The 16275-nt window shown below is 50.1% G+C and overlaps 1 protein-coding gene across 3 annotated transcripts; it reads left to right on the top strand.

The window, feature by feature from the left end:
* The first annotated feature begins 6761 nt into the window (after window positions 1–6761).
* Window positions 6762–14468, top strand: SERPINH1 (serpin family H member 1). Of its 3 annotated transcripts, XM_016186903.2 has the most exons (6): window positions 6769–6922; window positions 8307–8350; window positions 10260–10912; window positions 12138–12236; window positions 12366–12598; window positions 13517–14468. In XM_016186903.2, the coding sequence occupies exons 3-6, from the start codon at window positions 10300–10302 to the stop codon at window positions 13817–13819; spliced, it is 1248 nt and encodes a 415-aa protein (XP_016042389.1). In that variant the 5' UTR covers window positions 6769–6922; window positions 8307–8350; window positions 10260–10299; the 3' UTR covers window positions 13820–14468. The 3 variants fall into 3 exon arrangements, with proteins under 3 accessions (XP_007520294.1, XP_016042389.1, XP_060032773.1); XM_007520232.3 differs by lacking the exon at window positions 8307–8350 and having other exon boundaries at window positions 6762–6922; XM_060176790.1 differs by lacking the exons at window positions 6769–6922; window positions 8307–8350 and adding an exon at window positions 8439–8461.
* Window positions 14469–16275: the final 1807 nt, after the last annotated feature.

The raw sequence follows: 16275 nt of genomic DNA, 5'->3' as shown, positions 1-16275 counted from the left end.
CCTACACTACATTGCCATCTCCAGTCCAGCTCTCTCCCAGGTACCACACACCTACAGAAAGGAGTACTCAACATCTCCCAGAATCTGTCTCAGGAAGGGACCATCTGCCAGCTGTCCACCCAGCTGGATACTGGAGAGATCATCTTCCTCTTCTTCAGGACCTTGTTCCCCTATTTGCCTGCACCACCCGGTATCTCTCCCACACCTGCCCCATACACACACACTTACACACAGTCACATGGGCTCTCCAGTCCTGACACACTCCTTTTTGCCTTGGTCATTTCCCTTGCAGCAAGCAAGCAGAGAATTCTTTTTCCTTTTCTTTCTTTCTCTCTTTCTTTTTTTTTTTTTTTTTTATTTTTTGTTGTTGATATTGCATCACCCTGATTCATCTTTTCCTGATAGAGATATAAGGTGTGAAAGCAAAACACCACAGCCCTAAAGCTTCATTGAACCTGGGATATGCACATGACAGAACAATACCCTCCCAGGTGAGCTTAGACCAGCTCTTTACTAGTTATTTATTTATTTATTTATTTATTTTGCCACCAGGGTTTTTTCTGGGCCTTGGTGCTTGTATCACTCTACTGTTCCTCACAACAGTTGTTTACTTTTTCCTTTTCTTTGGTAGAGGGTAAGATATGGAGTGGGAGAAGGGAGAGAGGAGAGACACCTACATTACTGCTCTACTGTTTGTGAAGCTCTCCCCCTTCAGGTGGGGACTGGGAACTTAAACTTACTATATGAAGCAATACATACTATTAAACCAGAGGTGAAAATAAATATAATGTGTATTTTTACTTCCAAAGATGCATAATCTTCAGACACCTATGAGGATTTCCTTCTGGATTTTTTTTTTTTTCCCACCAGAGTTATTGTTGAGCTTGGTACTGGCACTAGGAATCTAGTGGCCATTTTTTTCATTTCTTTTTTCTTTCCTATTTTTATTTGACAGGACAGAGAGAAATTGAGAAAGGAGGGGAGATGGGAGTAGGCAATGAGATATCTGCAGAGATGCTTTGCTGTTCACGAAGTGTTTTCCCTGGGTCCTTGCACACGGTGGTGTGTAGACTTAACCAGGTGTGTCACTGCCTGGCCCCCTTCTTTCTGGCATTTCTTCTTTCTTTCTTTCTTTCTTTCTTTCTTTCTTTTTTTTAAAATAAATATTGTACACAGATCTTTACCTTTCTATTAAAACACATCCATTAAAAAATAAACCTTTCCAAACAACAAAAGGATTTACAAATTAAGAGGAAATCACTGGCACATGAGCACTGACTTTTTTGCTGCAATATTGTGGCCCTCCTTCTACACATCTGTACCACAGAGAGTTCTCGAAACCATGCAGTTGCAGACACTGCTCCATTTTGCAGTCCATCTGCTATTTTTTTTTTATGTCTAGGAATAATGTGACCTCCTCTTCACTATAGTTGCCACTCGACCATGTTCTACTAATGCCAACTCCACTTCTGGGCCTGCTCACATAAAATCGGGAGTCGGGCTGTAGCGCAGCGGGTTAAGCGCAGGTGGCGCAAAGCACAAGGACCAGCATAAGGATCCTGGTTCGAACCCCGGCTCCCCACCTGCAGGGGAGTCGCTTCACAGGCGGTGAAGCAGGTCTGCAGGTGTCTATCTTTCTCTCCCCCTCTCTGTCTTCCCCTCCTCTCTCCATTTCTCTCTGTCCTATCCAACAACGACGACAACAACAATAATAACTACAACAATAAAACAACAAGGGCAACAAAAGGGAATAAATAAATAAAATAAAATATTTTTTTTTAAAAATCCTCACAGTGCTCTATTATATTTATCAGTACCTCTATTTATAAGAAAAGAGGTGAACCTGAACAATTCAAACCTGCAGTGCTAAAGATTAGCTGCATTTAATACCAGAAGCTGCTAGAGGAGTCCTGGGAGAGGGGAGATGCAGAAGGAAGGTAGACCCCTCAGTTCACCCTGAATACAATGTATTCTTTCTCCCACAAAAGCTGAGCTATTGTCCTAAGAAGGGCTCTGCCCAGAGACATTGAGATCTGCACTTGTAAACTAGCTTGTCTGATGACTTGAGAGTTCCTGGGGCCCTACAAGGGATTGGAGCCAGAACCATAGGTTGGGCCCTGCCCCAGTTTCCTGGGGCTCAACCCATTTCCTGGGAGAAACTATAACCTTGCCAGTAAAGCTTCTGCTCCCTCACTCCCAGATGCTGTGGGTGCTCAGGAGGAGCCTGTAGGTTTTGAGGTGAAGGCAGGGGCCCTTGTCAATTGGCAGGGACTGGATGGTAAAGAGAATTCACATCCTCTCCCTTTACTAATGGGAAAGCAGAGCCTAGAGTGGGAAAACATACTTGCCAGGGCTTCCCAGCTGGTAGGGGTGAAGAGATATGATGGAAAGAATCCCTGACTTCCAGGCTCTGCCTTGGCCCCTCAGCCTGCACCAAAGTACACCAGCCATTAGGTATGGACATGTGTGTAGTGTGTGGTGCATCTTGGGACAGAACTATACAGGCGAGTGTGTGTATGGATTGCAGGATGGGTAGAGTGAGTGCACATACAGCAGGGACATGTGTGTCCTTAGTGCCCTATGTCTGGGTGCCAGGCCTGTGAGTGCAGGCCGTGGAGTTTCTGTGTGGCTTCTCTCAGGGTTGCAGGGGGGAGGGGTAGGAGTGGACCCACTCTGGCAGAAGGAGGAGAGGAGTCACGTGCTTGCCTGCCTCCATTTAGCCCCCCACATTCAGGAGGCTGACATGGCAGTTCTCAGGCTGAAGGCAATAAAAGAGGGGCAGAGATTGCAGATCTGCCTTTCCCTGACTCATGTTTTGCTGCTCTGCATACACATTCTTGGCTCCTGGACAGCCTCTCAAAGCAGAGCTGCTAGTGGACCCTGGCTCAGAGGGGGAAAGCATGCTCCCCACCCCCTCTGCCCCCCAGCTCTGTTCCCTTCATAGAGAACTACCTTCCTTTAATTAAAAGCAGACACTCTCCAGGGTGCCCAGTGCATGCCTTGGCCACAGCAAGGTGCTTCATAAATGTCACTTTCCTCTTCCACAGACACAGAATAGGTTCATATCCCACTTCTGAAGGCCACATGCTATGATAGCTTCCCTGAGCTTCAGGTCCCTTGTGTTTAAAATGGGGGACATTCTCACTAGACAGAAAAATGTCAAAATTTGATCATCTGGCCATTCCCAGCAGTTAAAGAGTACATTCATTTTCCTGCTAGCATTCTCCAGCTTCTAGTCACTGGGTTGGACAAAGCTTTCTCTGCAGTACCTGATTGAACCTGGTTGCTACCTGGTGGCCAGGTAGAGAAAGGGTCGTATGAGGGAAAGAAGGTTGTAGGGGTTCTGTTTCTAACCTGCTGTGTGACCTCCACCTATCCCCAGCCCCTCTCTGGGCTCTGTTTTCTTCTCTGGACACAGTTGGTTGTGCAGTGTGGATGCCGTAGGAATGATAGTTTTTATTTCCTGCCACCCACACCTCTAGGGACCTAGTGGATTTCCAGATGAGGGCCTGGAGGGGAAGGGGGAGGAGAATTAACTCTTATAGAGTAGAAAGAAATGCCAGAGTGTTTATCTGCACTTCAAAGTGTCCCTCTCCCCAGAGTGCTTTTTCCAGAAAACACAGATTGAATGTGTGGGGGAAGGGCCTGAGCAGCTTGGGCTGGGCCAGAGCTAAGAATAGTGTGGCAAAGGCTCTTGACATTTTTTGCTGATCTCAGGAATTTAAAGGAGCCACTGCCTTTCTTTCTTCTGAGAGGCCCTGCCTGGAACCCAGCAGACTCGAGCAGCCATTTCCCATCCCCCAGGATGACTTTCATCAAGCATTTCTTTTGGCATGCATGGTGCTGGATTCTGGGGACAGCAAGTGGAGGACCCTGTCCTGACAAAGTGACATTCAGGGACTATACAGGATGATGGGGCTGGTGGCTCACCTGGTTGAATGCACATATTGCCATGCAAGAGGGTCTGGGTTCAAGCTCTGCCTCCCCCACCATGTGGGGAAGCTTCAGAAGTGGTAACACAATGCTAGAGAGGTGTCTCTCTCCTCTATCTCCCCCTTCCATCTCAGTTTCTCTCTGGCTCTGTCTATTAAATAGAGAAATAAAGAAAGACACTTTAAAAAATGCAGGGTGAAAACACAGGACTAATTCAGCATGACAGACCTTAGAGAGGGACTGAGGCCCAATCTGGAATACAGGCGGTGAGGCCGCAGAGGAGTCTTCAGGCCAGTCCATCCCCAGATCCTGCTTCCCAGTCTGTAAACACACGCATTGGTGTTTCCTACTCTCACCTGGGATTCAGGTGAAATGAAAAATCTATAAGCTCCTGGTGGATGCCCACTTCTACATTCCAGCATCCCTTGTGGCAGGCTCTGGTCTTAGCCAACCTGCTCTCACCTTTATTGTGAGCACATTGATGGAATTTGTTTCTAACCAATCAGCTTGTGCCACACCCAGTTTGAAACTGATTAAAAAGCTGGGTGCTGCAGGTCTGATAGGATTCGGCCTGTAACCCATTATTGTAAAATAAACATAACTCCCTGACCTCCATGTGGCCTCAGATCTCGTTCTTTGGTTACTTTTGAGCTATATTACTGAATTTTTTTTTTTTATTACACTGGGCTAGTCCAAAGGCTTCAGTTTACCCTTCCGCTTTGGGGTGGTCACTGACAGTCACAGAGCTCAGTAAGTACAGTGTTTGTGAGACCTAAGATAGCTAAGGCATGGAAAGGTGTTGAAGAAAAGGTGTCTTGTGGAATTTTAGTATCTGGAACCACTGGAAACCTGGGTGGTCCTCTCCTGCAGAAATATTCAGTGACTCTGGGGATAGTTTCATGGTAGAGTGCAGGACTTGCAAGCAGAGTCTTAAGTTTGATTCCTGACACTACATATGCTACACTGATGCTCTGGCTCTTTCCCTCTCTTTCTGTTAATAAGTAAAGAAATCTTGGGGGTGGGAAATGAAGCAAAGCAAAGCAAAACAAAGCAAAGCAAAGCAGCCAAAGCAAAAACTGTGTGAGAACCAGGACAGTCACCTCAGAGATAATAGTCCCCATGCTAAGTAAGACTGGAGGATTTTGTTAATGATCAGAATTGTCCTTAGACAGAAAAGCAGGTTGCCTGTTTTTGGAGGTATCTGGGTCCATGCATTCTGGGGGTACTAGAGCAGCAGACAAGACTCTTCAAGATTGCCTTGCAGTCCAGTCCTTAATGTTTGTACTATGAGATCCTTTGACTCTACGAGCAAACATTCTAACCTATCTATTCTTAGATGAATTCAAAGACTCCACAGGGTTTTGTGTAAGATAGGGTCTTCCACAGTGTTTACTTTAGACTTTAAATAATCTCTGATTCTTTTATCCTGATTCAAAGAGTGAATCTGAAGCCTTTAGAAACTGGGATTCCCATTGTTCTTGGAGTCAGACTTTGAGAAGCACAGTATCGCTCAGACCAAAAACTTAGTCACCACAGTGGACTGGGTGGTCAGACTGGGCCTCTCTCTGTTGTTAGGAAACTAGCTGATTCATCTCTAGGGTACTGAGATTCATTTGTTCACTCTCCAAGATCCAGTGATACACTCAGAAAGAAAGAAGATGCCCAATACAATTTGTTGGCTGCAATGAATAAGTGAATAAGTTGTGTTTTTTATTCTGTCCCTTCCTCTCTGTACTGATCTCATCTGTGACCTATCATTCTCTATCAAAGGAGATTAGGGAGCAGGATGTCTTAACTAATCTACCTGTTCCCTATTAACAAATACTACCTCCATAAGAATGTATGTCCCCAGGGCAGAGACTTTGTCCTGTTCTCAAGAGGGTCTTCAGCACCTAGAACAGAAATGAATGACCTGGATCTTATCAGAGCTTCAGAGGCTATCAGTGTGGGAGGGTGGGGTCGGGTGAGAAGAGCAGATAGACAGACCCACTGCCAGACAGGGAAAGGGAGGGGGCAGAAATGATCAAGAGGACAGAGATAAAGACAGAGAGCTAGCCGACTGGGCAAGGAAGCAAGGAATGGCTTTGCACTGCAGCCAAGGGAACAAGGGTCCAACAAAGGAAAGAAACTTGCTTGTGGTCACATACACAAAGTTGCTTGTGGTCTTCCTCCTTCAGCACCCTATGGGCACAACCAACAGGCCTAATCAGCCCTCCTGCTGCCCTAGGTATCCACCTCTCTACAAGTCCAGGGCCTATGGGCTGAGGGTCAGGTACAGAGTCAGACACACTTCTAGCCCTAAGGCTGTGTTCAGGATAAGACTGCATTTGTAGGAGGGCACTGTCCCCCAACTCTGGCCACTGTCCCTGAGACAAAAATGAGAGGCCCAACTGGGGAGAAGGCAGACTTGGAGCACCCAGAGAAGCTTCTGCTTAAACTTAAAACCCCGGTAGAGAAGGAGGCACAGCCAGGAACCTGTAATAAGGGGAGGCTAACTGGTGTGGATAGGTGGGATGTCAGGAGACTCTTCTCTCTAGAGCAGAACCCAGGGGAAATTAGCCCCCCTCCGTTTCGGGGTTCTAAGATGCTGCCCCATGACCCCCACCCAGGATCCTGCCGAATGCTCACGGAGTCCAAGGACGCCTGAACACTACAGGTGGCGCTCACCGGTCCCAGGTGGGTGTGTTTCACTAGCCGGACGCTCTGCCCCGGGGCGGCAGAGAGGCAATAGGACCCAGAGGCGTGGGGAGCTCCCGCAGAGGGAGGGGGCGGGGGGCGGGGGGCGGGCGGTTTCGGGGAGGTCTTTGGCTCTTTTTGGCAGATTATTCCGCTCCCTCCGGAAGCGTTTCCAACTTTCCAGAAGTTTCTTGGGACGGGCGGGAGAGGGACACACCATATATAGACCTGGAGAGTGAGAGAAAGGTGGAGTGAGAGTCTGTCTGCAGATTGTCTGTGCAGAGTTCCGGCTCTGTTCCAGCATCCGGCCCAGGTGAGAGCGGCCTGGGGGCTGCTGGGTCTGAGGGTGGGAGGGTGCGCTTAAGAGGGGTTGGAGACTCACCCAGGCTAAGTAGCCTGAAGTCTTCAATACTTGGGGTGCAACTGGAGGGTTTCGATCGTGAACCTCAGGCCAGGGGGCAAGTGGTGATGGCTGAGCATGGGGGCCAAGACTGCTGGTCAGACCCGGGATGGGGGGCAGTCAGAAAACCCAGAAAAAGTGTACGATTTGCTAAGAACGGAGGGCTCTCTGGGGATGGTGTTTGTTTGCTTAGTCTTGACCCTCAGCAGCAATGAGGGACAAGGAGAGAGAAATGGACCCAACAGTGATAAGAGGGCCAGGATAGCTTTGTAAAACTGTGGTGTCTCCAGGTTTGCAGCCAAGACCTGGAGATCAGCAGATTGATGGATCAGCCTCCTCACAGGCTTTCTGAGTTGGTGGTATCCAAAACTCCTAAATTCAGTGTGGTTAGGAGGTGAAACCCTTCTCGGTTTTTTTTATTTTAAATGAAAGGGGTGGTGTCTTTGTTCTTGGGGTTCCAGTGGTTTGGGTGGGGCCACTGGCAATGGCTCCATTTTTTATTAGCAGCCTGCATGTGTAGGGAATGGCGATGGAAAGACTGGTGAAGGGTGAGGAAAGTCTTTGGGGTCTGCACCTCCCCCACAGAACACCCCCCCCCCCCCAGGAGGGTAGGGGAGCTGGCTATAGAAATCTTTGAGTCGCTAACCCTAATCTGTCTACTAGTTTCTATAGTAAAGCAGGATTAAGAAGGCCTCCCAAAGTTGGGGTTCCCTGCCCCCTTCCCCCAACTCCAGTGTAAGGACATTCCGGAGGTGGCTGTAATGGAGGAAGAAGAATGCAGCCACTTCCAGCAGGCCAGAGGGCCCAGCCCCTCCTCTTCCCCAATTTCCGCTTGGTTCCTCTGGGCTGCAGGGCCTGGATGGAGGCTGAGGAAAACTAGGGGGACTTGGTCCCCTGGAAGCCTCTGGCTGGGACTCACCGGCCTGCTTATAGAAGGTCCTGTCCATCCCCCATTCCAGTCTCCCAGCTCCTCTCCTTTGTCTGTTAATCACCAGATTCAAGCAGAAAGAAGCACTTCAGTAAAGGTCCTGTAGCAGGACGTCCACCCCACAAGAGGGGCTTTGGGGATGTTTCTAGGAGGAAGGAGCTTGGTGCTAGGAAGCCTGACCCCCACTGAGTCCTACTGAATCCTGTGGGGCCTGGGATAGCTTTCCAGCCTTCTTTGCGTCTGTTTTAGATCTGGTACTGGCTGTGTCTTCCATTCTAGGAGCAGTGTAATGGGGGTCTGGCTGGGGCGGGGAGGGAGCAGGCCTCTCACCAGCAATCCCACCCTCCTCACTTTTGTGTTTTCTTTCAGAATGAAAAAGGCAGGCATTGATCTCCCCCAGAGGCAGTTTCAAGGTACTTTAGACCCCCTTGAGTGTTTGAAACCCCCTCTGGAGGTTCTCACCATTTACCTCCCACCCCCAGAATTCAGTCACAGTTCTGCCTGACTGTGGGAACAACCTTCAGGTGTGTTTTTCTTCCTAATTATCTAAGCGTGGCCGCAGGGCTGGAATTACTCTGTGGCAGTGCAGGCTGTGCCTCCAGAGGCTGACTGACTTGCAGTGACTTGCCTCCCCCGCTTTCTGTTGTTGCTGGCTTAGCAGGGTGCCCCTCTCTGCAGCTGCATATCTCCCTCCTGAGACCCAGTGGGCAGATCCAAACCTAATAGCAGTGAGATTTAATAGCACCCCTCCTGTGACCCCAACCTAGGCTTCTTGCTTGCCAGGCTGGAAGCCCCCCTCTGCTAATTCACTTTCCAGTGGAGCCTGCTGCCACGTCACCAGAGCAGAGCAGGCGCACAGCAGCTGTGTGGTTGCCTGCGAAATCCCACACCAGTCATTTGGAGCTGCTTTGAAAAAGCTCCTCCCAGCCTTTGAGGGCTGGCTGACTGGCTGGGGGTGAGGGCTGCTGAGGTGGTGTCTGCCACGTGGCATGGGTGGGAGCCAGGCTCCTCCATTGTCCCCCAAGGGCAGGCTGGTGGCCACTGCAGTGCTCTGAGCTCTGGCATCAGCTGTGTGGTATAGAGGTGGCTTTTGAATAGTGCAATCATATGCCTGGCATAATTAGGAGTATCCCATCTTACTTCCTTGTTTGTACAAAAAATGATAGTTATTCTGCCTTGGAGATCCCAGCCCAGGCCTGGTGAGGATAGATCCAGGAAGGCTGATGTGGACCCTGAGATCTTTTCCCCAAATTTTTACTTAGAGGGTACTCTCTTAAAGTCCACCCCCCCCCATCCCAAGGGACAACTCTCCTTCTACCTCCCCATTTCCTGAGGAGTTGTAGATGTCTCCTTTGCAGGGTACCTTCAGGGAGGTGGTACCCCCATAGGAGAGGGGTTGCCTGGGTTCAGAGGGTGGCTATAGTAGTGCAGTCTTGCTAATGATAAAGGCCTTGTGGGAGGCAGTGGCCTCACCTGGGAGGGTAGAAGAGAATCTGGTCAGTCTCTGCTGGAATGGATGGAGTGTCCACTTCCATGTCACTGCTCCATTGAGTTGTGACTTGCTCCTTCCCCCAGTATCCTTCCTCAGGAAACCTCCCCACTGCTTTGCCTTCTGCTTGGGGCAAAACAAGTAGACTAGTTCCTAAGAGCTCAGGGATCAGAGATGCAGGCTTTTCTCTGCCCTCCTCCCCCCTCCCCCCCAAGGTAGCAGAGTGGAGCCTATGGGCTCCCTCTTCTAATGAATGAAAGACCGGTGACTCATTAACATCCCAGAGCAGGATAAGAGGCTGGGGCTGGAGAAAGGGCAGGCTTACTGCTCCCCACATCCTTTCCCAGAGACCCAGCTTCATGCAAGTTTGGGCGTCTGCTGTTTCCCACTGGAAAAGGGCTTGGATGAGAGCAGAGCTTGCCTTTATACAAACTGGGGTTCCACAGCTGTGCCTTATGGTCCTGATTTCTGTCCACTCGGGAACTGCTGAGGTCTATTCTGTGCTCGATGCTAGAGATGGAGAAGGATAGCAGACCACCTGGGCCCCCTGTCTTTCAGGGGCACACACACTGGTTAGGGGTGGAAAGTACACCAGGTTAAAAAAATGTTGTTAAAGGCATGCCACGTATCAGAGCAGAGGTGTGATACGTACGCAGCGAGGCCTGCATTGGAGGAAGGTTGAAGAAAGTGTACAGACTGAGACCCTCCACTAAGCCATCCCTGGTGGAGTCTGGGTGCCCCAGAATTCTGGGCTCTCTTGCTTTTGGAGAACTTGGTCAGAAGGCTGCTTAAGGAGGACATTGGAGTCAGAGCCACCTTCTTTCTCCTTGCAGCCCTTACAGGTTCTCCTCTACATACAACCCACCTCCAGCCATGCGCTGCCTACTGCTGCTCAGCCTCCTGGCTGCCGCCCTGGCGGCAGAGGTGAAGAAGCCTGCCGCTGCAGCAGCCCCTGGCACCGGGGAGAAACTGAGTCCTAAGGCCGCCACGTTGGCTGAGCGCAGCGCAGGCCTGGCCTTCAGCCTGTATCAGGCCATGGCCAAAGACCAGGCGGTGGAGAACATCCTGCTGTCACCTGTGGTGGTAGCCTCGTCACTGGGGCTGGTGTCCCTGGGCGGCAAGGCAGCCACAGCATCACAGGCCAAGGCGGTACTGAGCGCCGAGCAGCTACGAGACGAGGAGGTGCACGCCGGCCTGGGCGAGCTGCTGCGCTCCGTCAGCAATAGCACCGCGCGCAACGTGACCTGGAAACTGGGCAGCCGTCTGTATGGGCCCAGCTCTGTCAGTTTTGCTGATGACTTTGTGCGCAGCAGCAAGCAGCACTACAACTGCGAGCACTCCAAGATCAACTTCCGAGACAAGCGCAGCGCTCTACAGTCCATCAACGAGTGGGCGGCACAGACCACCGACGGCAAGCTTCCGGAGGTCACCAAGGATGTGGAGCGCACGGACGGCGCCCTGCTGGTCAACGCCATGTTCTTCAAGCGTGAGTCTGAGGGGTAGGGGGCAGAGTTCTGTTCCCACACTCACATTTCACTTCAGCTTATTTAGTCTGCACAGTGATCCATACTGTTTTCTGCACAACTCTTCATAATGTGTTTCAAAGAAGCTGCACCAGATTGCAGTCATTAAGCCCTTTTCACATATCAGCAACTGGGGGTGCAGGATGGGAAGGCAGGAGATAGCTTACTTGGTAGAGTGTATCTTTACCAAGCACAAGGACCCAGGTTCAAGCCTCTGGCCACCACATGGGAGCTCCTGCACCAGGGGAGCTTCTACACTCGTGGAACAGTGCTATGGCATCTCTCTTCCCCCCTCCCCCTGTCTCTCTCTCTCTCTCTCTCTCATCCTCTCTAAAAGAAAAACAAAGAAACTAGGGATGAGTCTAGAGGGCTAGGGAAGATTTGAGCCTAGCAGAGGGACTTGAGGGAGAGCCATACCCACTGTTTCATCACACCATAGTGCATCTGCTCATTCAGGGATTAGTGAAACCTAGCCACCAGTTCTGTCTCAAACGAGCTAGTGAGAAGCCACACCTGGGATTGACTGGCTCCTCAGCAGAGGAGGAAACAGAGTCTCAGGAGGAGGTAGAAGAGACTTGAGCTTGAGAGCATCTGTAGAAAGTTGAAGACTCACTTTGAGGTTAAGGGTATTTTTGAATCCTGTGTGTCATGAGCTGCAGGAAACCCCACTTTCACAAATGAGGGTTCTGGGGTAGAAGGGATAAAATGTCTCACTGCCAGTTGGTGGCCAAGCCTGGGTTTGAACATAGGTCTGGTTGTGACTCAGTGTAGGACTCAGGCCACTGACACACATGTGTGGTTGAGTCATTTTTCTGATGACAGAGATGGGACTTCAGGTGGTCCTAGAACACTCCCTTCAGGACTTCTACCACTAAGTTAGCTGGGGTTGGAAGGGGTATGGGAATTCCATTCTCAGCACTTGTTGCCTAAGTGCCCGGTGGCCCCAGGGTAGAGGTGGACATGGAAGTGACTAAACCTAGGGCCCTTCTGAAGGAAATCTCCCACTGGGGACAGCCAGACCCTTATTAGAAAGAACCAGACTGGGTTCAGACTGAGTATCTTCAGACTGGGTGTTTGGGGGAAGCGGGCTGTAGCTGAACCTAAACTAGGATGAAGACTTGATAAATTCAAGGTATACAGTTTAGGGGGGCATGCATCTCTGACCTTGTATTCCACTTCCTGCAACAGCACACTGGGATGAGAAATTCCACCACAAGATGGTAGACAACCGAGGCTTCATGGTGACCCGTTCCTACACTGTGGGTGTCACGATGATGCACCGGACTGGTAGGTGTCTGGCAGAGCAGTGTTTCCAGGTTGGCAGGGGTGGGGGTGACGGTGGGGTTCAGGGGGAACCTTGGAGGCTGGTCTGGCCCTTCCTGGCCACCTGCCTAATGCCCTCCCTGCACATCTCAGGCCTCTACAACTACTACGATGATGACAAGGAGAAGCTGCAAATGGTGGAGATGCCCCTGGCCCACAAGCTCTCCAGCCTCATCATCCTCATGCCCCACCATGTGGAGCCCCTTGAGCGTGTAGAGAAGCTGCTGACCAAAGAGCAGCTGAAAACCTGGATGGCGAAGATGCAGAAGAAGGCAGTCGCCATCTCCCTGCCCAAGGGTGTGGTGGAGGTGACCCACGACCTGCAGGTGAGGACTTAGTGGCCTGCAGAGGTCTGTCCTGAGTCTTCTGGGTATCTGGGCAGGACCAGGCTCTGCCAGGGGCAAAGTTGGGGAAAAGGTGCATGTTCTGCCCTTGGGGATGATAAGAATGACAGCTAAATCTATCAGGGCACTCACTATGTGCCCAGGCACCATGCTAAGTACTGCCTGTGTATTCAACAGTTAATTCTTCAAGTGACCTGATCAGGTAGAACTATCAACCTTGTCAAATGGAGACAGACACTGGGCTTAGGAACTCTAATTAACCTATGGCCCTTGACCTCACGATGGCTACCTCTGAGAGTCTGAGGTTCCCGAGTTAGGAACCAGTCATTGGTGGTGAACCGTGGGGCAGGAATGTGTGTTTTACATAAGTACCAGGTGGCACCATTGCTGGCTGTTCATAGCCATCCACTTTGGAAAAGCCCTGTCATGGAGGGAGCCAGGTGGTGGCACACCTAGTTAAGCACACACACTATAGTGCGCAAGGACCTGAGTTCAAGCCCCTGTTCCCCAAGTGCAGGGGGGAAGCTTCATGAGTGGTGAAGTAGGCTGCAGGTGTTTTCTCTGTGTCTCTCTCTCCCACTCTATCTCTCCCTCCTCTCCATTTCTATCTGTCTCTATAAAATAATAAATAAATAATAATAATAATAAATGAAAAGAAGAGCCCTGTCATGCTCACTCACCCCACCCCATCCCCAGTTTCAGTTTCTCGCTCAGTACAGCACAGAGAGAAGTCTTGCAATGAGAAGGTTGCAGTAAAACTTAAGAAAGCAGTGATTGTGGAAGTGCCATGCATATCTGTACTTCTGATAGGGGAGGAGGTGGTGGGTGGTGTGGGCATAGGATGAGGGTCCAGTTGGTTGGCCCACCATGGCCTGACCTGGCATCTACTTGGTCCGACAGAAACACCTGGCAGGGCTGGGTCTGACGGAGGCCATTGACAAGAACAAGGCAGACCTGTCACGCATGTCCGGCAAGAAGGACCTGTACCTGGCCAGTGTATTCCATGCCACCGCCTTTGAGTGGGACACAGAGGGCAACCCCTTCGACCAGGACATCTATGGGCGAGAAGAGCTACGCAGCCCCAAGCTCTTCTATGCTGACCACCCCTTCATCTTCCTGGTTCGAGATACCCAGAGTGGCTCCCTGCTATTCATAGGCCGCCTGGTTCGGCCCAAAGGGGACAAGATGCGAGATGAGTTATAGGGTCCCAGGGTGGGATGGCAGGGGGCAGCCAAGGGCTCCTAAGACACATGGGTGCTATGGGGGGGGTGGGAGGGAGTGGAGGTACTGACCTTGGATGGCCCCAAGGGGTGAGGGTGGGAGAGCAGTAGGCTTCTGGTGCACCAGAGTGGCCCTTCCCAGCCAGAATTCACAGCCTGGATACAGGCTTCCTGACTCCACGGTGCTGAGCCTGGAACTAGAGTGCTGGGGCCTCTGCCCTGCGAGTGCTAGGATGAAGCCCGCCACCATCAGTGTTCATATTTATAGCCTAGTTCTTTCTCAGCTGTGTGCCAGAATCCAGCTGGCGGGGCCTCTTTTTTCCTGACACCACAACACCTCGGTTTTCTCCCTGTCTTTTCCTTATTACAAAACTAGGTGCTGTGACCCCTGGGACTGGCACCCCCACAGTGGCCCTGACCCAAATCAGGGGTCAGGAAGTAACTCTTGGGCTCTGAGGGCAGGGGCAGACTTTGGTTAAGAATCATCATCGCATCAGGCATCCTGGGATGGACTTTTGTTTTTCTATGGATTCTCAAAGATGGGTTAAGAAGAACATGAGCCTTTGTTGCTGTCGACTCAAGAACTTGTTTGTACAATTTTTTTTTCAATAAAACTTTTCCAATGAAAGATATTGATGCCCTGAAGATGATTGGTTCAGATGAGTCCTTGGTCACTCTTCCCAGAGGACAAGAGAGCTTTCTGTTCAGCCAAAGTTTGCTGCTATGTTGGGTCCCGTAATGCCTAGATAGCTGTTGCTATTATCCAGCTGAAGTACTCTAAAATTGAGTGGGACTGCAGAAAGGTCAGCTGATTCACATCTGCTATCATCAGTGAAATCTTAACCATACCATTGGTTCAGCGCTCCAAGTCTATCTTAAGCTGTGAACCAGGCAAATGATATTCCCACCCCCAAGGGCTGGGAAATAGCATACCCTGTAGTACATGCACCTTACCATGCCAGAGCAGTGTGGATAGTGTGGGAGAGCTGCATGGGTGGTGGAGAGGTGCTGTGCTGTGGTGGGTCTGCCTTTTCCTCTTTCAAATAAAGAATGAAAATTTGAGTCAGGAAGGTTTGGCAGAGTTCATTTCCTGGTGTCACATAAAAAAGGGGAAGTCCTTCGGGGTCAAGTAGTGGCACACCTGGCTAAGTGTGTCATAGACATACAAGGCACCTATTTGCTGGACATGTGAAAAGGACTGCTAGAAGGGTATTGAGCACTGGGAATCCAGAGCTGCCAGCCATGACTGCCAAGGAGAGATCAAGAAAGACTTTCAAGAGGAGGTAATATGGACTGCCTCAAAGAATAAGCAAATATTTTTTTGATTAGAATAATGATCTTAGTGGGGACCCAGGTTATGTTCACTGGCTATAGAGCACATGCTACCAGGCGTGAGGATCAGGGTTCAAGCCTCACAATCCTACCTGCAGGGGAAGTTTTCACAAGTGGTACGACAATGCTTCAGGTGTTTTTCTTTTGCTCTGTCTCTCATCCTGTACCAAAAAAAGGGGGGAGGAGAGGAGGTGGTGGCAGGTGGTAGCACACCCAGTTAAGTACACATAGTACTAAGCACAAGGACCACTACAAGGATCCAGGTTCAAGCCCCTGGATCTCTCCACCATCGGGGGGACGCTTCACAAGTGGCGAAGCAGGTCTGCAGGTGTCTATCTTTCTCTCCCCTACCCCTCTCAATTTCTCTCTTCTACTCAATAAAATGGGGGAAATGGCTGCTAGGAGCAGTGGATTCACAGTGCTGGCACCAAGCCCCAATGATAACCTTGGAAGCAAAAAAAAAAGTGAGAGGAAGAAATAGAAAAAATGACCACTGTGAACAGTGGAGCATGGTAGACACCAAGTCCCAGCAATAACCCTACTGGCAAAAATTTATAAAGGTATAAGAATAACGATTTCATTAATACCATCTACTGTTCCCACAGTTGTTCTATCAAAACATCTCTGACAACACACTGTGTGTTCCCTTCCCTACACCTTACTGGTGCCTTTTCTTCCTTTCAGTGTAATATGGCCATGTCTGTTAATACCACCACCCTCCATTCTGCAGTGTCTCACTGCAGGGTTGGTGGAGCTGTCACAGGCCCAGGTGAAGCTGATCCTCTTGGTGGTTCCAGCAACATCTGAGTTTTTATGATTCAAGCCTTTTAAAGAGCGATCATCTCTCAGAATTTTTTTTCCCCATGCCATACCTCTTGCTAAAAACAACATGCTAAGCAACAGTGAGTCACAGTTGTTTTGCTGGTAGAGGTTCTGGTATAACACATAATTTCAGCCTTGTGCAATGAGGCCCAGCATGCCTATACACTCAGGAGGACAGACTATTCATAACAGGATGTGGTGCTTGTGCTCTGCAGGTTGTGGATGCCAGTGGAAGATGCTGCCATGGAAACATGCTCCATGGCTTTATGGAAAGGATGGGACCCC

The sequence above is a fragment of the Erinaceus europaeus genome, chromosome 17 (assembly GCF_950295315.1).
Source record: "Erinaceus europaeus chromosome 17, mEriEur2.1, whole genome shotgun sequence".
NCBI lineage: Eukaryota > Metazoa > Chordata > Mammalia > Eulipotyphla > Erinaceidae > Erinaceus > Erinaceus europaeus.
Note: the sequence above shows the minus strand (reverse complement) of the source record. Positions and strands in the feature narration are given on the sequence as shown.

Coding starts and splice junctions, on each gene's coding strand:
- SERPINH1 (XM_007520232.3), top strand. CDS start 10,300: ATGCGCTGCCTACTGCTGCTCAGCCTCCTGGCTGCCGCCCTGGCGGCA. Junction 10,913..12,137: donor CAACGCCATGTTCTTCAAGC/GTGAGTCTGAGG, acceptor TTCCTGCAACAG/CACACTGGGATGAGAAATTC. Junction 12,599..13,516: donor AGGTGACCCACGACCTGCAG/GTGAGGACTTAG, acceptor TTGGTCCGACAG/AAACACCTGGCAGGGCTGGG.